The 18,296-nt window shown below is 30.4% G+C and overlaps 1 protein-coding gene across 1 annotated transcript; it reads left to right on the top strand.

The window, feature by feature from the left end:
- Window positions 1–16,926: 16,926 nt before the first annotated feature.
- Window positions 16,927–17,742, top strand: LOC145823679 (uncharacterized). Its single transcript, XM_082923187.1, has 2 exons — window positions 16,927–17,028; window positions 17,140–17,742. The coding sequence occupies exons 1-2, from the start codon at window positions 16,927–16,929 to the stop codon at window positions 17,740–17,742; spliced, it is 705 nt and encodes a 234-aa protein (XP_082779313.1).
- Window positions 17,743–18,296: the final 554 nt, after the last annotated feature.

The raw sequence follows: 18,296 nt of genomic DNA, 5'->3' as shown, positions 1-18,296 counted from the left end.
GCTAAAGAATTACAGAAATCATGAGCCCCAAAAGAGATCGCTTCTGAACTCAACTTTATGGGTGATTATCTGTATTGGATCTTGTATTTTCTACATTCGTACCCTATATGTATGTCTATTAACAAATATTAAAGCCTATAATCCTTGCTATTTGTTTCTTCATAGGTAACATACCCTCTTGATGTCTTAAGGTTAAGATTAGCTGTTGAGCCTGGGTATAAAACAATGTCCGAGGTAAGACTGACCAATTTGAATTGTATTTCTGAAGGAGTTTCTCTACATATCATGGGTTTTATTGGATTGTTTTCAGGTTGCCTTGAACATGCTAAGAGATGAGGGAGTTGAGTCATTTTATACTCGCCTTGGACCTTCTCTTATTGCAATAGCACCTTCTATTGCTGTGAACTTTTGCATTTTTGACTTGTGAGCTTACTCTTTCAGCAATATATTTTTCTCTATAGTTTATTAAATGATATACAAATATAATATTTATATCTTAAATTTTGATGGTGTGGAGATGGAATTTTGTTTGTTCTTCTTGAATGGCTATGCGATGTATTGCGCTGTGTCACGGTCAGAATTTACTTCCTCTTTATTGCAAATTTTCTTAGGTGTTATTCCAGTTATTTAATTTTCATTTTTACGTATATTGCAGGAATGGTTACTGTCAGTGTTGATGGTTCTGTGCTAGATCGAATTGCTAAAATTATGTCATCTTCGCCTTGGATCATCTGGGAAGGTTCTCAAGAAAAAGAAGAAAGAAAGAGAAGTGAAAGGTATGCTATACTGTTTTTTGAAAAAAACTTGTTGGCCACTGTCACTTTGGTTTGTATTTTTGCATGATATTCCAAGTAACTATTTAATTCCAAATCCATGAGACTTTTCAGAGCATATTCAGCACATCTGTGCTTTAGAACATGACGAAAACGTTAACTCTGGTCTAATGGGTAAATGGGAACATAGCCACCCTGATTAGCATGAATATAATTGCTCTTAACAAACTGGTATGAATTCAAAATTCTTCTCAGAAAGGAAATTCTGCAGTGATTTAATTAATTCTTATCAGGGGTAAGTTTCTAGAGAATTCATGTGACCATTCATGCAATGCATGCATGGATTATAATGCTATGGTGTCATCCATTTGGTATCATATTAGTTTGTTTCGATTTCCTAGGGAGGGTGAGAGGTTTCTACTTTTTCGGATTTCCACATTTGCTGTCTTATTTTGTTTTTTGTATATGTGCATTTCTGTGTGGTGGTTATTTGATTCTGTTTTGTAATGAATGCAGAATCCTTTTTTCCCCCCCTCCAATAATGTTAAAAATACTAACTAATGTACCAACAAACATAACTAATGTACCAAATAGACACAATGTTAAGTGAGTCCTAGGTCAAGTGGTGGATCGCACATGTATGTCTTGTGTCTTAGTTGATATGTTTGTTGGTACACTAGTTAGTGTTTTTAGCATTACTTTTTCTTTTTTCTTGACCTCTGTAATTTCCATCTGCATGTAACACATTGTCAAATCAACAGGAAGGATAGCAATTATTGGCAATGAATATGTTGAAGATGAGACGGTGTCAAAGCCTGACGGTGAAATTTTAAAGAATAGAACTTACAGAGAAAACCTACCTCCACCTCCCCCACCTCCGAAGCAGGGACATCCTGATTCAAAAGAGAACCAAGGCCCTGAAGTTTCCAGAGCTGAAGATAACGACATTTTTGTGGGGGAAATTTTGTTACCTGCAAGACAGGAATGTATTGTGTAATACATTGGCATGAAATTTTGTTTGTTCTTCTTGAATGGCTATGCGATGTATTGCATTGTGTCACGGTCAGAATTTAGTTGGCACCATATTTATGTATGTTCCCTCGAAATAAATACATTTGATTTTTTTTTTCTTTTTTGTATTTGTGTTTGTAGTTGAAGGCCTATTTTCCTTTTTGCTACTGTATTTGCCAGTGTTTATGAGGGCTTATGCATCACAAAATTAGCACAAAATTTTTTTTTAACAAAAAAAAAAGAAAAGAAAAGAAAAGAAGAATGAAGCTATAACGGCGTTTTTTAAACGCCACTATAGTGTTATATTTTTAAAATAGAAAACAGTTACCACGACGTTTTTAAAACGTCGTTAAATGTTGACGTCACTGTTGTGTAACACATTTAGCGGCGTTTTTAAAAACGCCGCCTATTCTCATATAACGACGCTTTTGAAGCGCCATAAAGATACAGCGACGGCCGCATCTTCGACGTTTGGTACTAAACGTCATAAAAAAAATTAGCGACGTTTTTAATAGTTATAGTGGCGTTTTTAAAACGCCTCTAAAAGCCTCATTTCCAACAGTGATGCATAGAAAATGAATCCTGTAACAGCTTATATAGTTTGGCCCCAAAATGGACAACCAACCCATACCACAAGAAGTTTCCATACCCAACTTTCAGTTAAAAATGATTATTATATTTTTACGTGGCCTATTTTTGTTTAGTATTTTCCATCACTTTCTCAGTGTCCAATCACTTCTCAACACGTTAACACCTACGTACTAATCCAACCTAATCACCATTAACCACCGACTAGGGGTAGGCGTAGGTCGGTTGCGGGTACAAAACTTTTAATCCGCCATTCATCCGTCAGATTGACTGATTGGAGAAAATCAATCTGCATCCGTCTGCCAATTCGATAGATGTGAATTGAGCAGATTGACGGATGAATGCCAACCGGTTTGGCAATTTAAAATTTTATAAATTTTCAATATAATTCAACTTGTACACTTCCTCATAAAAAAAAAAAATATTACAGTTAATGACTTAAAAAAGTATTACAATCACTGCATACCCCATCCACATATTACAATCACAATATGCCTCATTCATATAAAGTATTACAATTTGTGATTTTTAAAATATAAAAACAATTCAAACCACTAAAACTATGAACAGAGCAGTAATAGAGATTGTATACCTCTGTATTGTTACATCTATATTTGTTTTTGAAAACAAAAACCAATCATCATATATCATCTTTTTTATTTATTATTTTTAGAGTTAGATTTAAAAATAAAAAAAATATAGATAAATAATACCTTTATTTTTTTCAATTCAAAAAATATATTCAAATTGAAAACGCTTTTTCAACAAAATATTTCCAACAGAATATTTAAACTCTTTTTCAATTGAAAACACAAACAGAATATCTAAACAAATTGAAAACACAAAGTCTTACAAATTACTAGGGGTGCTCGCGGTTTAGCGGTTCGGTTGCGGGCAAAGGAATCTCAAATCTGTCATTCGTCCAAAACTAGACGGATTAAAAAAAATCAATTCACAACCGTCTGCTCGGCATCACACATCCGTCCAAAATGTGGCGGATTGGTTCGATACGATCGTTTTGGACGGATCGGTATATCCGTTGCTCATCCCTACCACAGGGTGGTGCCAACGTAAAAAGTACATTCCTTCCATACATGTGAGTAAGGTTTAACTCCTAGGGGCACAATTAGCATTTCTCTTAATTGGTTGAAATTGACCGTACTGTACTGTGATCGTGATTTTACCTCTGGTGTTGTTAGTTGGTGCATTCTTCATTTATCTTAGTTGTATGGGTCTCTTCCTTGGGTTGAGTTAAACCTGATTGGCAATTGATTACCTTAAGGTCGAGGCCTATAGATGTTATGATATCCCATATAAGGTCCTTTTTCTTATGTTAAAAAAATAATAATAATAATAAAAATAAAAATAAAAAACTCAATCACCACTCCTTCGCCCACAAACCCAGGGAAGCATTTGATATCATCTCGTGACATATGATTTCCTCAATATTTTCACATAATAGAGAAATTTTTAGATATTCATAGAGAAATTTCAACTCATTAAAATTTAATGAGTTGAAATTTCTCTGTGATGAACTGATAAGATACCTTAACTAATAAGAAAAATATATTAGACCTCTTTTACTATCCAAAGTTGGAGAGAAATGTTTTACTAATATTCTCCTAAAAATCTCTCTTATAATATTTCAATAATCAAATTTTGAATTTTATTTAAATTATTTTTATTTTATAAACTACAAACAAAAACTATAGCAAACATTTTAACATAATTTCAGCAATATATATATATATATATATATGGGGTCTCAATCCCTCTCACAATATTCCAATAATAAGTTTTATAAGTTTATTCAAACTATTTTTGTTTTATAATATAAGGAAAAAATGTTTAAACACTTTAAAATAAATGTCAATATATATTTATATAGTCTCGAGAGACTAAACTCAACGCCAACCTCATGCTTCTGTTTTTTCAAGATCAAAAATGCCAATTTCTTGGTGAATGTTATGATCCCGATTAGTAACTCAAATAAATTTAGGGAAATACTCTATCATTATTATTATTATTATTATTATTATTATTATTATTATTATTATTATTATTATTATGGATAAATTACAAATACAACTATTGAGATTTACTTAAAATACGAATTATCCTCTGTAATTTGAAAAATTACAAATATCTTCTTATTAGAATTTTTTTTTAACAAAATTAACTAAAAAAAATTGAAATTTCTAAAAAATTAATCAAATGGCCTATTTGTTATGAAATTAAAAACTTCAAGAATGGAATGTAATTTTCAAAATCACATGAGACAAATCTCAGGGGGTGTTTTTGTAATTTACCTTATTATTATTATTACTATTATTTCAATGGTACCATATGAGTGTCACATTGTCAGTTCAGCAGCTGAAAAATAGTCGTCAGATGGAATGGGATTTGACAAATCTTTTGCAAAATATATGCTATTTTTGTAACATGTTAGATCATGTATGTATGGCTAAGGTTTCGAGACGAGAAGCAAAGGGTTGCTCATGTGTTGGCAAAACTAGCCTTACCAGGAGGATGAACTGTATGTACTGATGGTTATTTATATATGATATTATCTTTCTATTTCTCCACACAAAAATAAATAAATAAATAAAAATAAATAAAAAAAAATGGTACCATATGAGTGAGGAAATAATGTTGATATAATTTTTCTTTTATTGCTTAAATGGATTAATGAAAATAATATATATTTAAAATAAAAAAATTTAAAAAAAAAAGTTGACAAAAGTTATGAATTTATATATATATGTCATGTATATGGATTTTTTTAAAAAAAAAATTATTTTAGGAAAGCACAAGGTTTAATATATTACACATCTGATAATAAATCGTTTAATAAAATATACTGGAGTAAAAAATAGATCTCAAAATGAATAAAGAGAACCTTCATGCAAGGATGATACGAGTCTCCACATAAAAAGAAAAGAACAAATCTCTTCACAGAGAGGAGAAAATCTACATGAAAAGAGAAAATAATAGTGTAATATTAAGAAGAGAGAAGGTCGACTATTTAACAAAAGTTTTTCAAACCTTTATGTTGTGTTTGGTTGAGAGATTTGAAAAGAAAAATAAAAAATGTAGGTGAAACGTGAATAAAATATATTTATATTTTATCTAATTCCACACACATTTTCCCTTATCCTTTCCAAATCTTTTTACAAATCTCCAACCAAATGTAGCATTAATGAACTTAAAATTTTGACGTGAATGATTGTGAGTAAAACATATATTGTAATAAATTGAAAACAAACATAGATGATTTATATATAATGGCACATTTCAATAAAAATAATGTTGAAAAATGTATGTAATTGTCCATTGAATTAGCTATACGTGCCAATTTCTTGCTAGGCGAGTATATCACGGATTTGACCTTTTTATTTTTTATTTTATCATATTGTATCATAATCGGAATAGTGTTGCAAAATCACCAATCAAAATTAATTAATTCCATTTATAATTCACGGCATGTTAATGTGTTGTATAAAAAATTCAAACATTTAATTTTGATTACAAGTCCGCCTTTCCTATTTATATTTACGTCATAATTCTTTCTTGGGAAAATTAGGTAGAGGACAAAAAAAAAAATTTATTTGGCAATTCAAGTCTCAAGATTTAAAATTTCATGGAGATAAGGATAAACTTTAACATAAATGTCTAGAATGTTTTTTTTGGGTAAATTACACTGACACTTCATGAGGTTTATACTTATTACAGTTCCCTTTTTTATCTTTTGAAAATTATATCTCTCCTTGAGCTTTAAAGTTTCATTACAGATTCTCCCTTTAGCAATTTAATTTTTTTAAATACCAATTTTACCCTCATTGAGTAAATTACATTGACACCCCTCACATTTTAGAAATTACAATCCCCTTCCTAAGATTTAAAGTAGCATTACAAATTACTCCCTCGGTTAGTATTAGTTGAAAAAAAATTCATTGAAAAAAAAATTAAATGGAAAAAAAATTATTTGAAAAAAAAAATTAATTGAAATTTTTTTTGTTAGTAAAGTTTTTAAAATTCTGTTTAAAAACCAACGTAACCTAATTTTTTGAATTTACTTTTTTCCTCAATTTTACAAACTGAGACAACCTTTTATAAACCAAAAAAAAAATCAAACAAATTTTTATGACAGTTTTTAAAATTTTTGTAAATATAAATTGAAAATTAAAAACGAAATGGTTACCAAACAGGCTTGATGGTAAAAATGTTGTAAAATTAACAAATAATTAAATAAGTTACTAACGTAAGAAATGACTTATCAAAAGATTTTTAGGCTATGTATGGTTTGCTTTTTAGAAATTTTTTTTTAAAAATTAAAAATTAATTTGGTTAAGAAATAAAAAATAAAAAATAATTATCAAACCATACATAGCCTAAGAATACTAAATTTTTAGGCTATATACCACCAAAAACATAATATTTTTTACTTTTTTATTTTTTATTTTTTATTTCTTAACCAAATTAATTTTTAATTTTTTAAAAAAATTTCTAAAAATCAAACTATACATAGCCTAAAATTTTTTGATAAGTCATTTCTTACGTTGGTAACTTATTTAATTATTTGTTAACTTTATGATATTTTTATCATCAAGCTTCTTTGGTAACCATTTCGTTTTCAGTTTTCAATTTATATTTACAAAAATTTTAAAAACTGTTATAAAAACTTGTTTGATAATTTTTTTGGTTTATAAATGGTTGTCTCAATTTGTAAATTTGAAGAAAAAACGTAAATTCAAAAAATGAGATTACGTTGATTTTTAAACAAAAATTTAAAATCTTTATTAACAAAAAAAAAATTCAATTAATTTTTTTTTCAATTAATTTTTGTCCAACTAATACTAACCGAGGGAGCAATTGGCAATACTACTTTAAATTTTAAGGAGTGGATTGTAGTTTCTAAAATGTGAGGGGTGTCAATGTAATTTACCCAATGAGGGAAAAATTAGTATTTAGAAAAATTAAATTGCTAAAAGGAAGAATCTGTAATGAAACTTTAAATTTCAAAAGAAAAATATAATTTTCAAAAAATGAGAAAATGAACTATAATAAAAATAAACTTCAAGAGTGTCAAGTGTAATTTACCCATGTTTTTTTAATAGTAAACTTTTGTTCAGCGCCTTCACTTTTTTTAATGTAGACAACTTAAATTGGAGTATATTTTAAAACTTTTAGAGTTAATAATTTTTAATCTGAAATTCCATATATTGTAAAAATTCAATACTGTGTCGTTTTATTGGAACCATTTGAATTCTCAATTTGCTATTCTAATTTTTAATAAAATCATAGTTTATTTCTTTTTCTCCTTTTAATCCCCTTGCTCCATATATATATATATATATACTAGCGTATGCCCAGGCCTAAAAGTACGGTGTAAATAATATTAGAATTAGAATATAATTGTAATCCCAACACTATTTAAATTTATTTTTTAATTTGATAAATTCATAAATTTATTATAAAATTTTGGAGTTCTTAAAAAACTCCTTATGGAAAATCACTTTTGCTTATGTAATGCAAGCTAGATAGATAGATGTGCCTAACATACATACAATTTTCACGGGCATACATACAATACTGTTTTTGCTTATATAATTATATGAAATTGTAAATATGGTTGTAATGTCCTAGTGTATTACAGGCGGAAGTGGGGACGCTGCTGTGCAGCGATTTGGGCCCATTTCGGGACCCATTTTGATAATTCGAACTATTCACATTTTAAAATACGTTAAATAGAAAATATCTGCAAAAAATCAAGTTAATCGGATATCGTTTACCCATTCACCCACTCACATTTGTATCTACAAAAATAAATACAAATATAGATACAAATGTGAGTGGATGAATGGGTAAACGATATCCGATTAACTTGATTTTTTGCAGGCATGTTCTACTTGACGTATTCTAAAATGGGAACGATTCGGATTATCAAAATGGGCCCCGAAATGGGCCCAAATCGCCGCACAGCAGATGCTGCTACGCGGCTGCGCAGCAGTGTCCCCACTTCCATTAGGGGCATACATACATTGTATGGAAATATGTCAGAAATATATTGAACAAAAAGGAGAAAATAAAAAAATAAACAAATAGAGAGAAAAATAAAAACATGAGAAAATAAAAAAAAAAAAGAAAAAGAAAAGAGAGAGGAATGCGAGATCATGAGATCATTGAAGGAGAGGTGTGAGAAAAGGAAAAAGTAAGAGAGAGAGAGAGAGAGAGAGAGAGAGAGAGAGAGAGAGAGATGCAGGAAGTAGAATATGTATATGTAGAATATTTTTTGGAATATATATCTCAGCCATTATTTTATAATTTGAACAGATCTGAGTCATCTAAATGTCCTAATAGGATAAAAATATGTTGAAGATTCAAAAACCATCTTACTTTATTAAAATATGTTGAAAATGCATATAAGATCTAAATTTACGAAGTCTATCAGGCATTCAACATATTTAAATATAATAATTAATTATTCAAATTCATTTAATTTGTGATCTATAAAATTCATTAATTTAATCTCCTCTACAAAGTAAAATTTGGTTCTTAATTCTGGGATCGCAGACTTTTTTTATATAATATGAAAAAAAATAAACAAATTGAGAGAAAAATAAAAATGGGAGAGAATAAAAAAATAAAAAGAAAAGAGAGAGGAATGTGAGACCATGGAAGGATGGGTGGGAAAAGGAAAAAGTAAGAGAGAGAAGCGGGAAAATAGAAAATATACATGTAGGATATTTTTAAAAATATATATCTCAGCCATTGTTCTATAATTTGAATAAATCTTATTTGTTTAAATTCATTTAATTTGTGGACTATAAAATTCATTAATTTAATTTCCACTCCACATAGTAAAATCTGGCTCCTAATTATGGGATCGCGGACTTTTCCATATAATATGAATAAAAATAAGTGAATAAAAAAGAGAAAATGAAAAAAAAACAAATTGAGAGAAAAATAAAAATTGAAGAAAATAAAAAAATAAAAAGAGAGAGGAAGGTTGGATCATAGGATCACATAAGGACGGGTAAGAAAATGAAAAATTAAGAGAGATAAAAATATATATCAACCGTTGTTTTATAATTTGAATAGATCTCTGCCGTCCAAATGTCCTAATAGGACAAATGTGTATATGACAAATTCAAAAACCATCCTACTTTATTATATAGATGTTAAAGATTTATTTGAGGTCTAAATTTACGAAGTCTATCAGGCATTTAATATATTTAAATATAATAATTAATTGTTTAAATTCATTTAATTTGTAGACTATAAAATTCATTAATTTAATCTCCATTACACACAGTAAAATCTGGTTCCTAATTCTAGGATCGCAAACTTTTCCACATAATATGAATAAAAATAAGTGAACAAAAAAGAGAAAATGAATAAAAATAAACAAATTGAGAGAAAAATAAAAATGGGAGAAAATAAAAAATAATAATAAAAAAGAGAGAGGAAAGTGGGATCATAAGATCATAGAAGGATGTGTGAGAAAAACAAAAAGTAAGAGAAAGAAGCGGGAAAATAGAAAATGCACATGTAGGATATTTTTTAAAAATATATTTCAGCCTTTGTTTTATAATTTGAATGGATCTCAGCCGTCCAAATGTCCTAGTAGGACAAATGTGTGTAGGACAAATTCAAAAATCATCCTGCTTTATTATATAGATGTTGAATATTCATATGAAGTCTAAATTTACGAAGTCTATCAGGCATTCAATGTGGGTGTTTGGGAAGTAGGTTTTTATGTAGGTTTTTTTAGTTGTAGGATTTTATTGGAGAAAATTTTTTTTGTGTTTGGGAAGATAGTTGGGTTTTTTTATGGTTGGATGTGATGTTTATGAGAGAAAAAGTGAAATGATTATAGGGTTAGATGCGATATTTTGTTTGGATTTATTTTTTTTAGTTTTGCAAAAAGTTTGTCTTTTAGTAAAAAAAATCAAAAAAAATCCAACACACAAACTTCCCAAACACCACCAATATATTTAAATATAATAATTAATTGTTCAAATTTATTTAATTTGTGAACTATAAAATTTATTAATTTAATCTCCACTATACACAGTAAAATCTGACTCTTATTTTTGGGATCGCGGACTTTCCCATATAATATGAATAAAAATAAGTGAACAAAAAGGAGAAAATAAAAAAAAATAAACAAATTGAGAAAAAAATTAAAATGGGAGAAAATAAAAAAATAAAAAAGAGAGATGAATGTGGGATCATATGATCATAGAATGATGGGTGAGAAAAGGAAAAAATAAAAGAGAGAAGCGGAAAAATAGAAAATGTATATGTATGATATTTTTTAAAAAATATATCTCGGCCGTTGTTTTATAATTTGAATAGATCTCAGCCATTCAAATGTCCTAATAGGACAAATGTGTATAGGACAAATTCAAAAATCATCTTGCTTTATTATATAGATATATATACACATATGAGTAATAATATACCAATAAAAAATTATTATAAAATTTTTATATAGATTGATATAATTTAATATAAGTTTTTTATTTTAAAATAGAACACTTATGAATATCATTTTATTTATATATTTTAATGGTTCAATTCAGATTAACACTAGAATCACAACTATAAAATTATGAATCAAACTGTGAAGTATAATTCATTTATTTTAAGATTAAGACTAAACCATACATTGAGAAAATTAAACCAAATTGTGTGATTTGGACTTAATCGAATTGATTTGCATATATATATATTTTTTTTTGTTCGGCTCAACCCTATCCATATTAGCGTCAAAGGAAAAAAGAACATAAGTACGATTATCTTCAATTTCAAATCAATGAGAAAGGCTACTAGGTGCATCCTTAAAAAGGCTCATCGCAAAAAAATTATAACCTTTTATGATAATTTTTTTTTTTTTTTTTTTTTTGGGTGTGTTATGTTACTTTATTGTAAAAGTTATGAATGAGAAATTTATAATGTGTATTTTAAAATTACAAATAATGAAATTATGTCGTTACTGTTTGAAAATGGTTTTGTAAATATCTTATTTTTTGCTAACTTTGAGCATTAATTAGGGTAGACCCAAGCATTATTTTTGACGTTTCAAAATGGGTCCATATTTAATGTTCCATAGTGAATAACATCGTGTATTTGATTGCTCAAAATCATTTCCGGATGTATGAGAATTCAACACGTATTTTCGGGTTTGTGAACATGGAAGTTGAAAAGACAATGTGCCTGTTTGGTGCAGCTTAAAAGCTGCTTATTTCACCTTTCAGCTTAATTTAAGCTATTTTGATGTGTTTAGTTTAGCTTAACAATGCAGCTTATAGCTTTTTGTAAGTCAGAAATCAGCTTATTGTTTGAGTGGGACAGAAGATGCTTAATTTATAAGTCAGAAATCAGCTTATGTTCATAGTTATAAGCTATAAGCTGTTAAGGCATAAGCTATAAACATTTTCCCACAACTCTACCACACAGGCCCAATATGGGTTTACTCATTAAATGGCTTGTCCCACATTGAAACAAATAAAGAGTTCATATGAGTATATAAACTCTAGCTTGGCATACTTGGGATGGAGTCCAAGGGGCATCCTAAGTTTTGAAATGAGGGAAGTTATAAACAAAGTATGCTTTGACCAAAACCACCATACGCGCACCGCCGTCAATGTCTAGCCGGCCGCTAGTATGGGTCAAGTCCTAGCTTTAATTTTTTGGATAAAATTCGTTTGAATTTTTTGAAATTCTTGCTGAAAAATTTTGAAATCCTTACGGAAATAATTCAAATTTTGCACCAAAATTTCAAATTCAAATTTTTTGCCTTATTTCCAAACCGGTACTGTTCTGGTCGCGACTTTCTGGCCATGGCCGAGCAGCCATCAAGGCCAACCTAAATAGGTGCATGGTTGGCTATCAATACCTTGCCATTCTAACAATTCAGCATCCAATTTTTTTCCAAACATTTCTTCCTTCTTCATCTTTTTTTCGTCTTCCTGTGCTCCTGCATTTGTCCAGCATTGTTTGGTTCGCCAAACTTGATTTTGTAGTGCTGTAAATTAAGTAATAGTTGTTGCATCCTGTGAAGTAGACGCTAGTAAATCTCGAAGTACCGGAACAGAGGCGAAATTTACTTTAAGGATATTGTGTCTAATACAAGTCTCAACTAAAAATTTCTGTAAGCGATTAATTCAAAATTTAATTTTATTTATTTATTTATTTTCTAAATTTTTTAATTTTTTGTAGTTTATTTTATCTATACATTTAAATTACACACACAACCACTAGGGAATAACAACTACATGATAAAAAATAATTTTTTTTTATGATTAGCAAAATGTTTTACTTTTCGTAGTAAAAAAAAGTATGTTTGTTGTGTAGTAAAAGTTGTGCATTTTTATGATGTTATGAGGTGCATAGTATATGCACCTTTTAGGAATGCATATAATAGTATTTTTTTTCAAATGAATTTTTGTATACTACAAGAATAGCATTTGAATAACACTATAAAAATGATGTGATAATATCATTTTTTAAAGCAAAATTATATGTATAAGTGTTTTGTTTTAAAATGAAATATTCACATTAAATTATATCTGTCTAAATATTTTTTTTGTAAGAATATTTGTTTTTATATTATATTATACGGAGCAAGGGAGTCAATAAGGACAAAGAAAAAGAAAAGGATTTTTGACAGAGAAAAAATCTTGAATTTGGAACAGAAAAGTGAGAGTTAGAATGGAGCCAACAAAACGACACAGTATTAAAGCGTAGCAGTTGCTGTTGTGAGTTAACCCGAACCCACTATTTGAAACATCTTGTCAAGATTTATCAAACAAAATATATGATGAATATGAAATGTTGAAAAGAAAAGAATTTGAGTTTTCTGACTAAAAGTTAGAGATATTTCGCTGATTTCTCAATTGCCATTGCTTCGGTCAGTGAAATTTTGCTTATTTAGACTTTGGTCTTCGTTGAATTCTTGCAATTTGACTAGAATTTAAGTAGAATTAGTAAAATTTAAAGAATTTAAAACAAAAAATTATAGTGCCTTTATTCTAATGGTACCTCAAATTGAATTAGGTACACAAATTTTACAATTTTCAATTAATTCTCATTTATAAATTTTATTATTTTAGAAGTAAAGAAATTCATTGATTTGTAGACAGTAATAGTGACACTGACTAATAGTAAAATTCATTGAATTAGTCAACGAATGTTTATTGTCGTTGACTACAACTGCACTGAGTTTTAAAAGTCAATAAAATTTCACTGACTTTGAGGCATAGTTCTAAATATCGGCCGGTATGTACTATACTGGCCGGTTCGTACCAGAAAATTGGAGTGCCGATTCAGATATGGACCGGTATACCGGTGAGAATGAAATTCACAGTCGTAGCGGCTAATTCCCGATACGTATTCGCCTAAATCTGATACATGAGCGATACAGTTTCGATACACGTTTACCATCGCCGGTATGGCTAAAATTGGAGCAGAGAACCTCCTGCAAAAGCAAAAATAATTGTTCAGTACAGATGGCAATGGAACAGAGCACCTGCAAAAGTAAAAGCAAATACAGAAAAGAAATGAATGACCCATCACATACATGTACATCACTCACTCAGACTTTTGTGGCTTCAAGTGCTTTGTCTTCTTCAAGCAATTTCACTCTTTTACTGACCATAAATTTGATACCAGTTATAGATTTGCAATTCACATTTCACAATCAAACTTCTTTGTGGCTTGGCTCCAAAGATCTAAGTTTCTTTCTTTAGGCTGTGTGGTGGAGTTCACTTCAACCTTCAATTTGAGGAGACAACAACCTGTAACCAAGTTGTGATGACCATGTATGTCATTCGTCTCGTTTTTCTTTGTTTAACCGTGGGTTTGTCTTATTAGGGTGTCGAGTTTAACCAGAAGTCTTGTTAACTATTCATTTTGTTGTATTTGAAAACTTGTTTCAACTCCTTGCTTTTATTTATTTTTGTGTCGAGTTTCTCACGTTCGGAAGGTGCGAGGGTGGGTTCGAAGTGGCTTATGTTGAACTGTAGAGTTTCCTGGCTGGGAGGGACAGTGCAGAGCTGTGCGTGCGGGATAAAGCCACACGTGCAGGAAATAGGGGAGTTCTAGGGTTGGCTACTGTATTAAAGGTAGGTGTGGAAGGGAGGTACGAGAGAGTGCCGCACGTGCGGGAAGCACGCTCCGCACGTGCGAGAGTCGGCTGAGTTCGAAAATTCTGCTTTTCTTCTCTTTTGAGGTTGTGTGCATTTCACTTTTTACACATCTCTCTCTCTCTCTAAAAATATCATTTCCTCTCCCTTCTCTCTAAAAACATCCACCAAACACCATAAACACTTGATCTCTTCCAATCCATTGGGGTTTTGATCTATCATCTTTCACAAACTTTGGAGAGCTAAGCGAGGGCTTCACTTTGTCCGGTAGAGATCAAGTTTCTACGTAGCATGGAATGTGTATTTCAGTTTGTGAAGCTTGTATAAAATGTATATACTTAGTTAAGAATTCTTTACTGGGCTTTATGCTCACCCCTATAGGATTTTGGTGCAAGAAAAGATCTGATGATCCCGCCGAGTTAGGGCATGAACGTATTTGTGAAGAGCAAATGGCTCTTATTTTGTTGTGGATTATTTTGCTAGCCAAGGACTATAAATGTACGGATTCATGAAAACATTTTTGTGTAACCAAGCTTAAGCCTTAGAATTTGTAAGCCCTTGAGGACATTTATTTATTTTTGGATTTGATATTCTACAGGCTATAGATTTATGTATTTGATATCATTGAATGTATAATTCGCATGTGGAATTATTTTGTACAAGCCTTAATGATCAATGATGTAAAAGTTAAAGAATTATATCTTTTCTTGTAATGAAGGTTAGTTGATGTATCATGTGATGTTATAAATTTTGGGGCGTTACAAAAACCCTCAATCGGACCAAACTCAAATCCTCAATCAAACCCAAACCCAAACCCATCTCCCAGTGGCATCGATCTTGTAAAGTGTTGCAGGGAGAAGCATCGAATCGAACCCAAACCCATCTCCCAGTGGCACTACTTTCAAGCTTCTTTAAAGAAGGTTTGTTGTCATGCTTTGTTTTGTTGTTGTTGTTGTTCTGTTTATATATTTGTTTCTTTTCTTTTCTTTTTTTCTTTTTTCTGTTTCGTAATTGTTATTTAAGCCACTGTTCTGCATTTTGTGGTTATATTATGGTATGGGATGGCAGATATATTAATATATATATATATATATATATATTTTCCTCAGTTGAGCAAGGGAAAAAAACAAGAAAAATAGATATTGAAATCAAGATCTTCATCTGTCAAAAGCTTGGATCCACAAACAAGGTTAGTGGAAATGTTTGTGATTGTTCATTATTTTATTTTTATTTTTTTTAAAGAGGTTTAATATTTCAGATTTTTATTTTTATTTAAAGAGGTTTAATCTGTCAGATTTTTTTTTATTTCAAATTATTTTTATGTCAGATTTTTTTAAAGAGGTTTCATCTGTCAGATTTTTTTAAAGTGGTTTAATTGTTAACTAAAGAGGTTTAATATTTTTAATTTTTAATTTTTATTTTAAATGCATTATTGTTAGTAACTAAATTAGAATTACAATATTTGTCAATTGAAAACTGTTATTATAGATAATTGAAAGTTATAATAGAGCATGGAGGTGGTTCTAGTGGAAAACCTCCAAGTGATGAAATTGGTTAGAAATTTGGAATTCCACTAGAAAATACTAGGCATAAAATTAGGTGTACATTTTGTGGAAATGAGCTAAATGGTGGTATAACTAGGTTGAATCAACATTTGGCCCATATGAAAGGTCAAGTCACACCTTGTGCTAATGTCAGTGGTGAAGTTCGGACACTAATGATGGATCATTTGAATAATTATAAGGGCAAAAAGCTTAACAAAATGAAGATGAATGAGGAATTGATAGAACAAATTAGAGCCAATCACTGTGATGATGATGAAAATGATGAGGAGGACCTAGAAATTGTTATGGTCCGACAAATTAGGGCTAGTGATATTGAGGTTGCACCTCCTCCTGGTTTTGCTCGGCGAAGTCATAGTGTTCGTCAGGCTAGTACAGGTAGGAAATGGATGGATACATTATCTCCAGAAGTTCAATTATTAGACATAGATGTGGATCTTCATCGGACCAAAGGCAACAAACAATTGAAACTCTCCTCTAGATTCTTGAAAGAAGCAAAGAAAAAATTAGAAAGAGAAGTTAGCCAGTTTGTATTGTTCACTCAGATGCCTACTAATGATGTTAATTCTAAATGGCTAGAACCAATGTTGGATACTGTAAGAGAGGTTGGAAAAGGAACACAGCTACCTAGTTCTTATGAAGTAAGCCTCCAACTTCAAGTTTGAAAAAACTCTTTCTATGTTTAAAAATAAATAAATTATTAAGATGCTTGTTGATAGTTTTTGTTTGTTATTTATTATTAAACAGGTAACTGAAGTGTATTTACCAATGGAGTATGAAGTTTTACAAAATTGGATAAAATCTCATAAATCTAGTTGGACTGAGTGAGGTGTTACAATTATGTGTGATGGATGGTCTGGGCCCACAAGAAAGCACATTGTTAATTTTCTTGTGTATAGCAATCATGGAACAATTTTTCAGAAGTCTGTGGATGTAGCTGATGTACCTAGTAGGACGACTGATTATTACTTGGGCCTCGTGGACAAAGTAGTGGATGAAATTTGAGGAGAATGTGTTGTGCAAATTGTAACTGATAACGAAGCTGCGATAAAGGCAGCTAGTTACAAACTCATGCAAAAAAGAGAGAATCTGTATTGGACAGGATATGCAGCTCGTTGTATTGATCTTATGTTAAAGGATATTGGGAAGAAAAAAAGTGTGGCGAAGGTGTTGGATTGTGCAAAAGTAATCACACGCTTTATTTACAATTCCAATTGGGCTGTTGATTTCATGAAGAGATTCACAGGAAATAGAGAGTTGTTACGTCTTGTCATCACATGCTTTGCCACCAATTTCATTGCTTTGGAAAGCATTGTTAAACATAAGACTGCTTTACAGGATATGCTTCATTCTCAAGAGTGGAAGCACAACAAATGGTCCAAAAAGGACGATGCAAAAGAAGCGAAAAAAAGTATACAAAGTAAAGATTTTTGGACCAAGGCTGCAGATGTATTAAAAGTTCAAGAACCACTTCTAAAGGTGCTTAGACTTGTAGATGGGGATGAAAATCCCACAACGGGTTTTATATATGAAGCCATGGATAGAGTAAAGTTGGCCATCAAACAAAATTGTCGCTATTATGTAGATTATTGGAAGATTATTGATAGTCGATGGGCTTTCCAATTACACACGGGCTTGCATGCTGCTAGCAAGTAATTTTTAATTTATTTAAATTATAAATTATGTGTTCCTTTGTGTTAGAAATTGGGCGCCCATGTGGCATGACCCTTTGAACCTTTTGAACTTTATCCATGTAAGTTTGAATTTGAATTCAAACTTACTTGGATAACCACTCAGGATATCCATATCTATCATATCAACTGATATGGATAGATGAGATATTATCCTATATATCTGATATGATATGGGATATGAGTGATTAAGAGAAAAACAACGTATGTTTGAGTTTTTTTTCCCATATACTGACTTTCTCCCAAAAACCAACGATCAAACTATTTGCACTGTGATTTGTGTGGGTGATATTCACTATTGTAATATCACTCCATTGCTGGGTTGACTGATCAAATTCAGGAAGCACGTGATTTACCCACGAGATCCTTCAATTCAGACTCTGTTCTAAAGGTATGACCATAATTTTTATTCCGCTACGTTATACTTTGTTTTACATTGGTATCAGAGCATGAATGGGTATTTTCGTATTTTCTTTAATCATGTGTATATTTTTATATATATATGTACACATTATATAC

The sequence above is a fragment of the Camellia sinensis genome, chromosome 4, assembly GCF_055761805.1.
Source record: "Camellia sinensis isolate YWXY chromosome 4, ASM5576180v1, whole genome shotgun sequence".
In the NCBI taxonomy this organism is placed as follows: domain Eukaryota; kingdom Viridiplantae; phylum Streptophyta; class Magnoliopsida; order Ericales; family Theaceae; genus Camellia; species Camellia sinensis.
Note: the sequence above shows the minus strand (reverse complement) of the source record. Positions and strands in the feature narration are given on the sequence as shown.

What these genes read in the sequence shown, in the direction of transcription:
- LOC145823679 (XM_082923187.1), top strand. Translation starts at nt 16,927, where the DNA reads ATGTGTGATGGATGGTCTGGGCCCACAAGAAAGCACATTGTTAATTTT. An exon ending in AGTCTGTGGATGTAGCTGAT is followed by an intron (nt 17,029 to 17,139) that starts GTACCTAGTAGG and finishes GCTGCGATAAAG; the next exon opens with GCAGCTAGTTACAAACTCAT.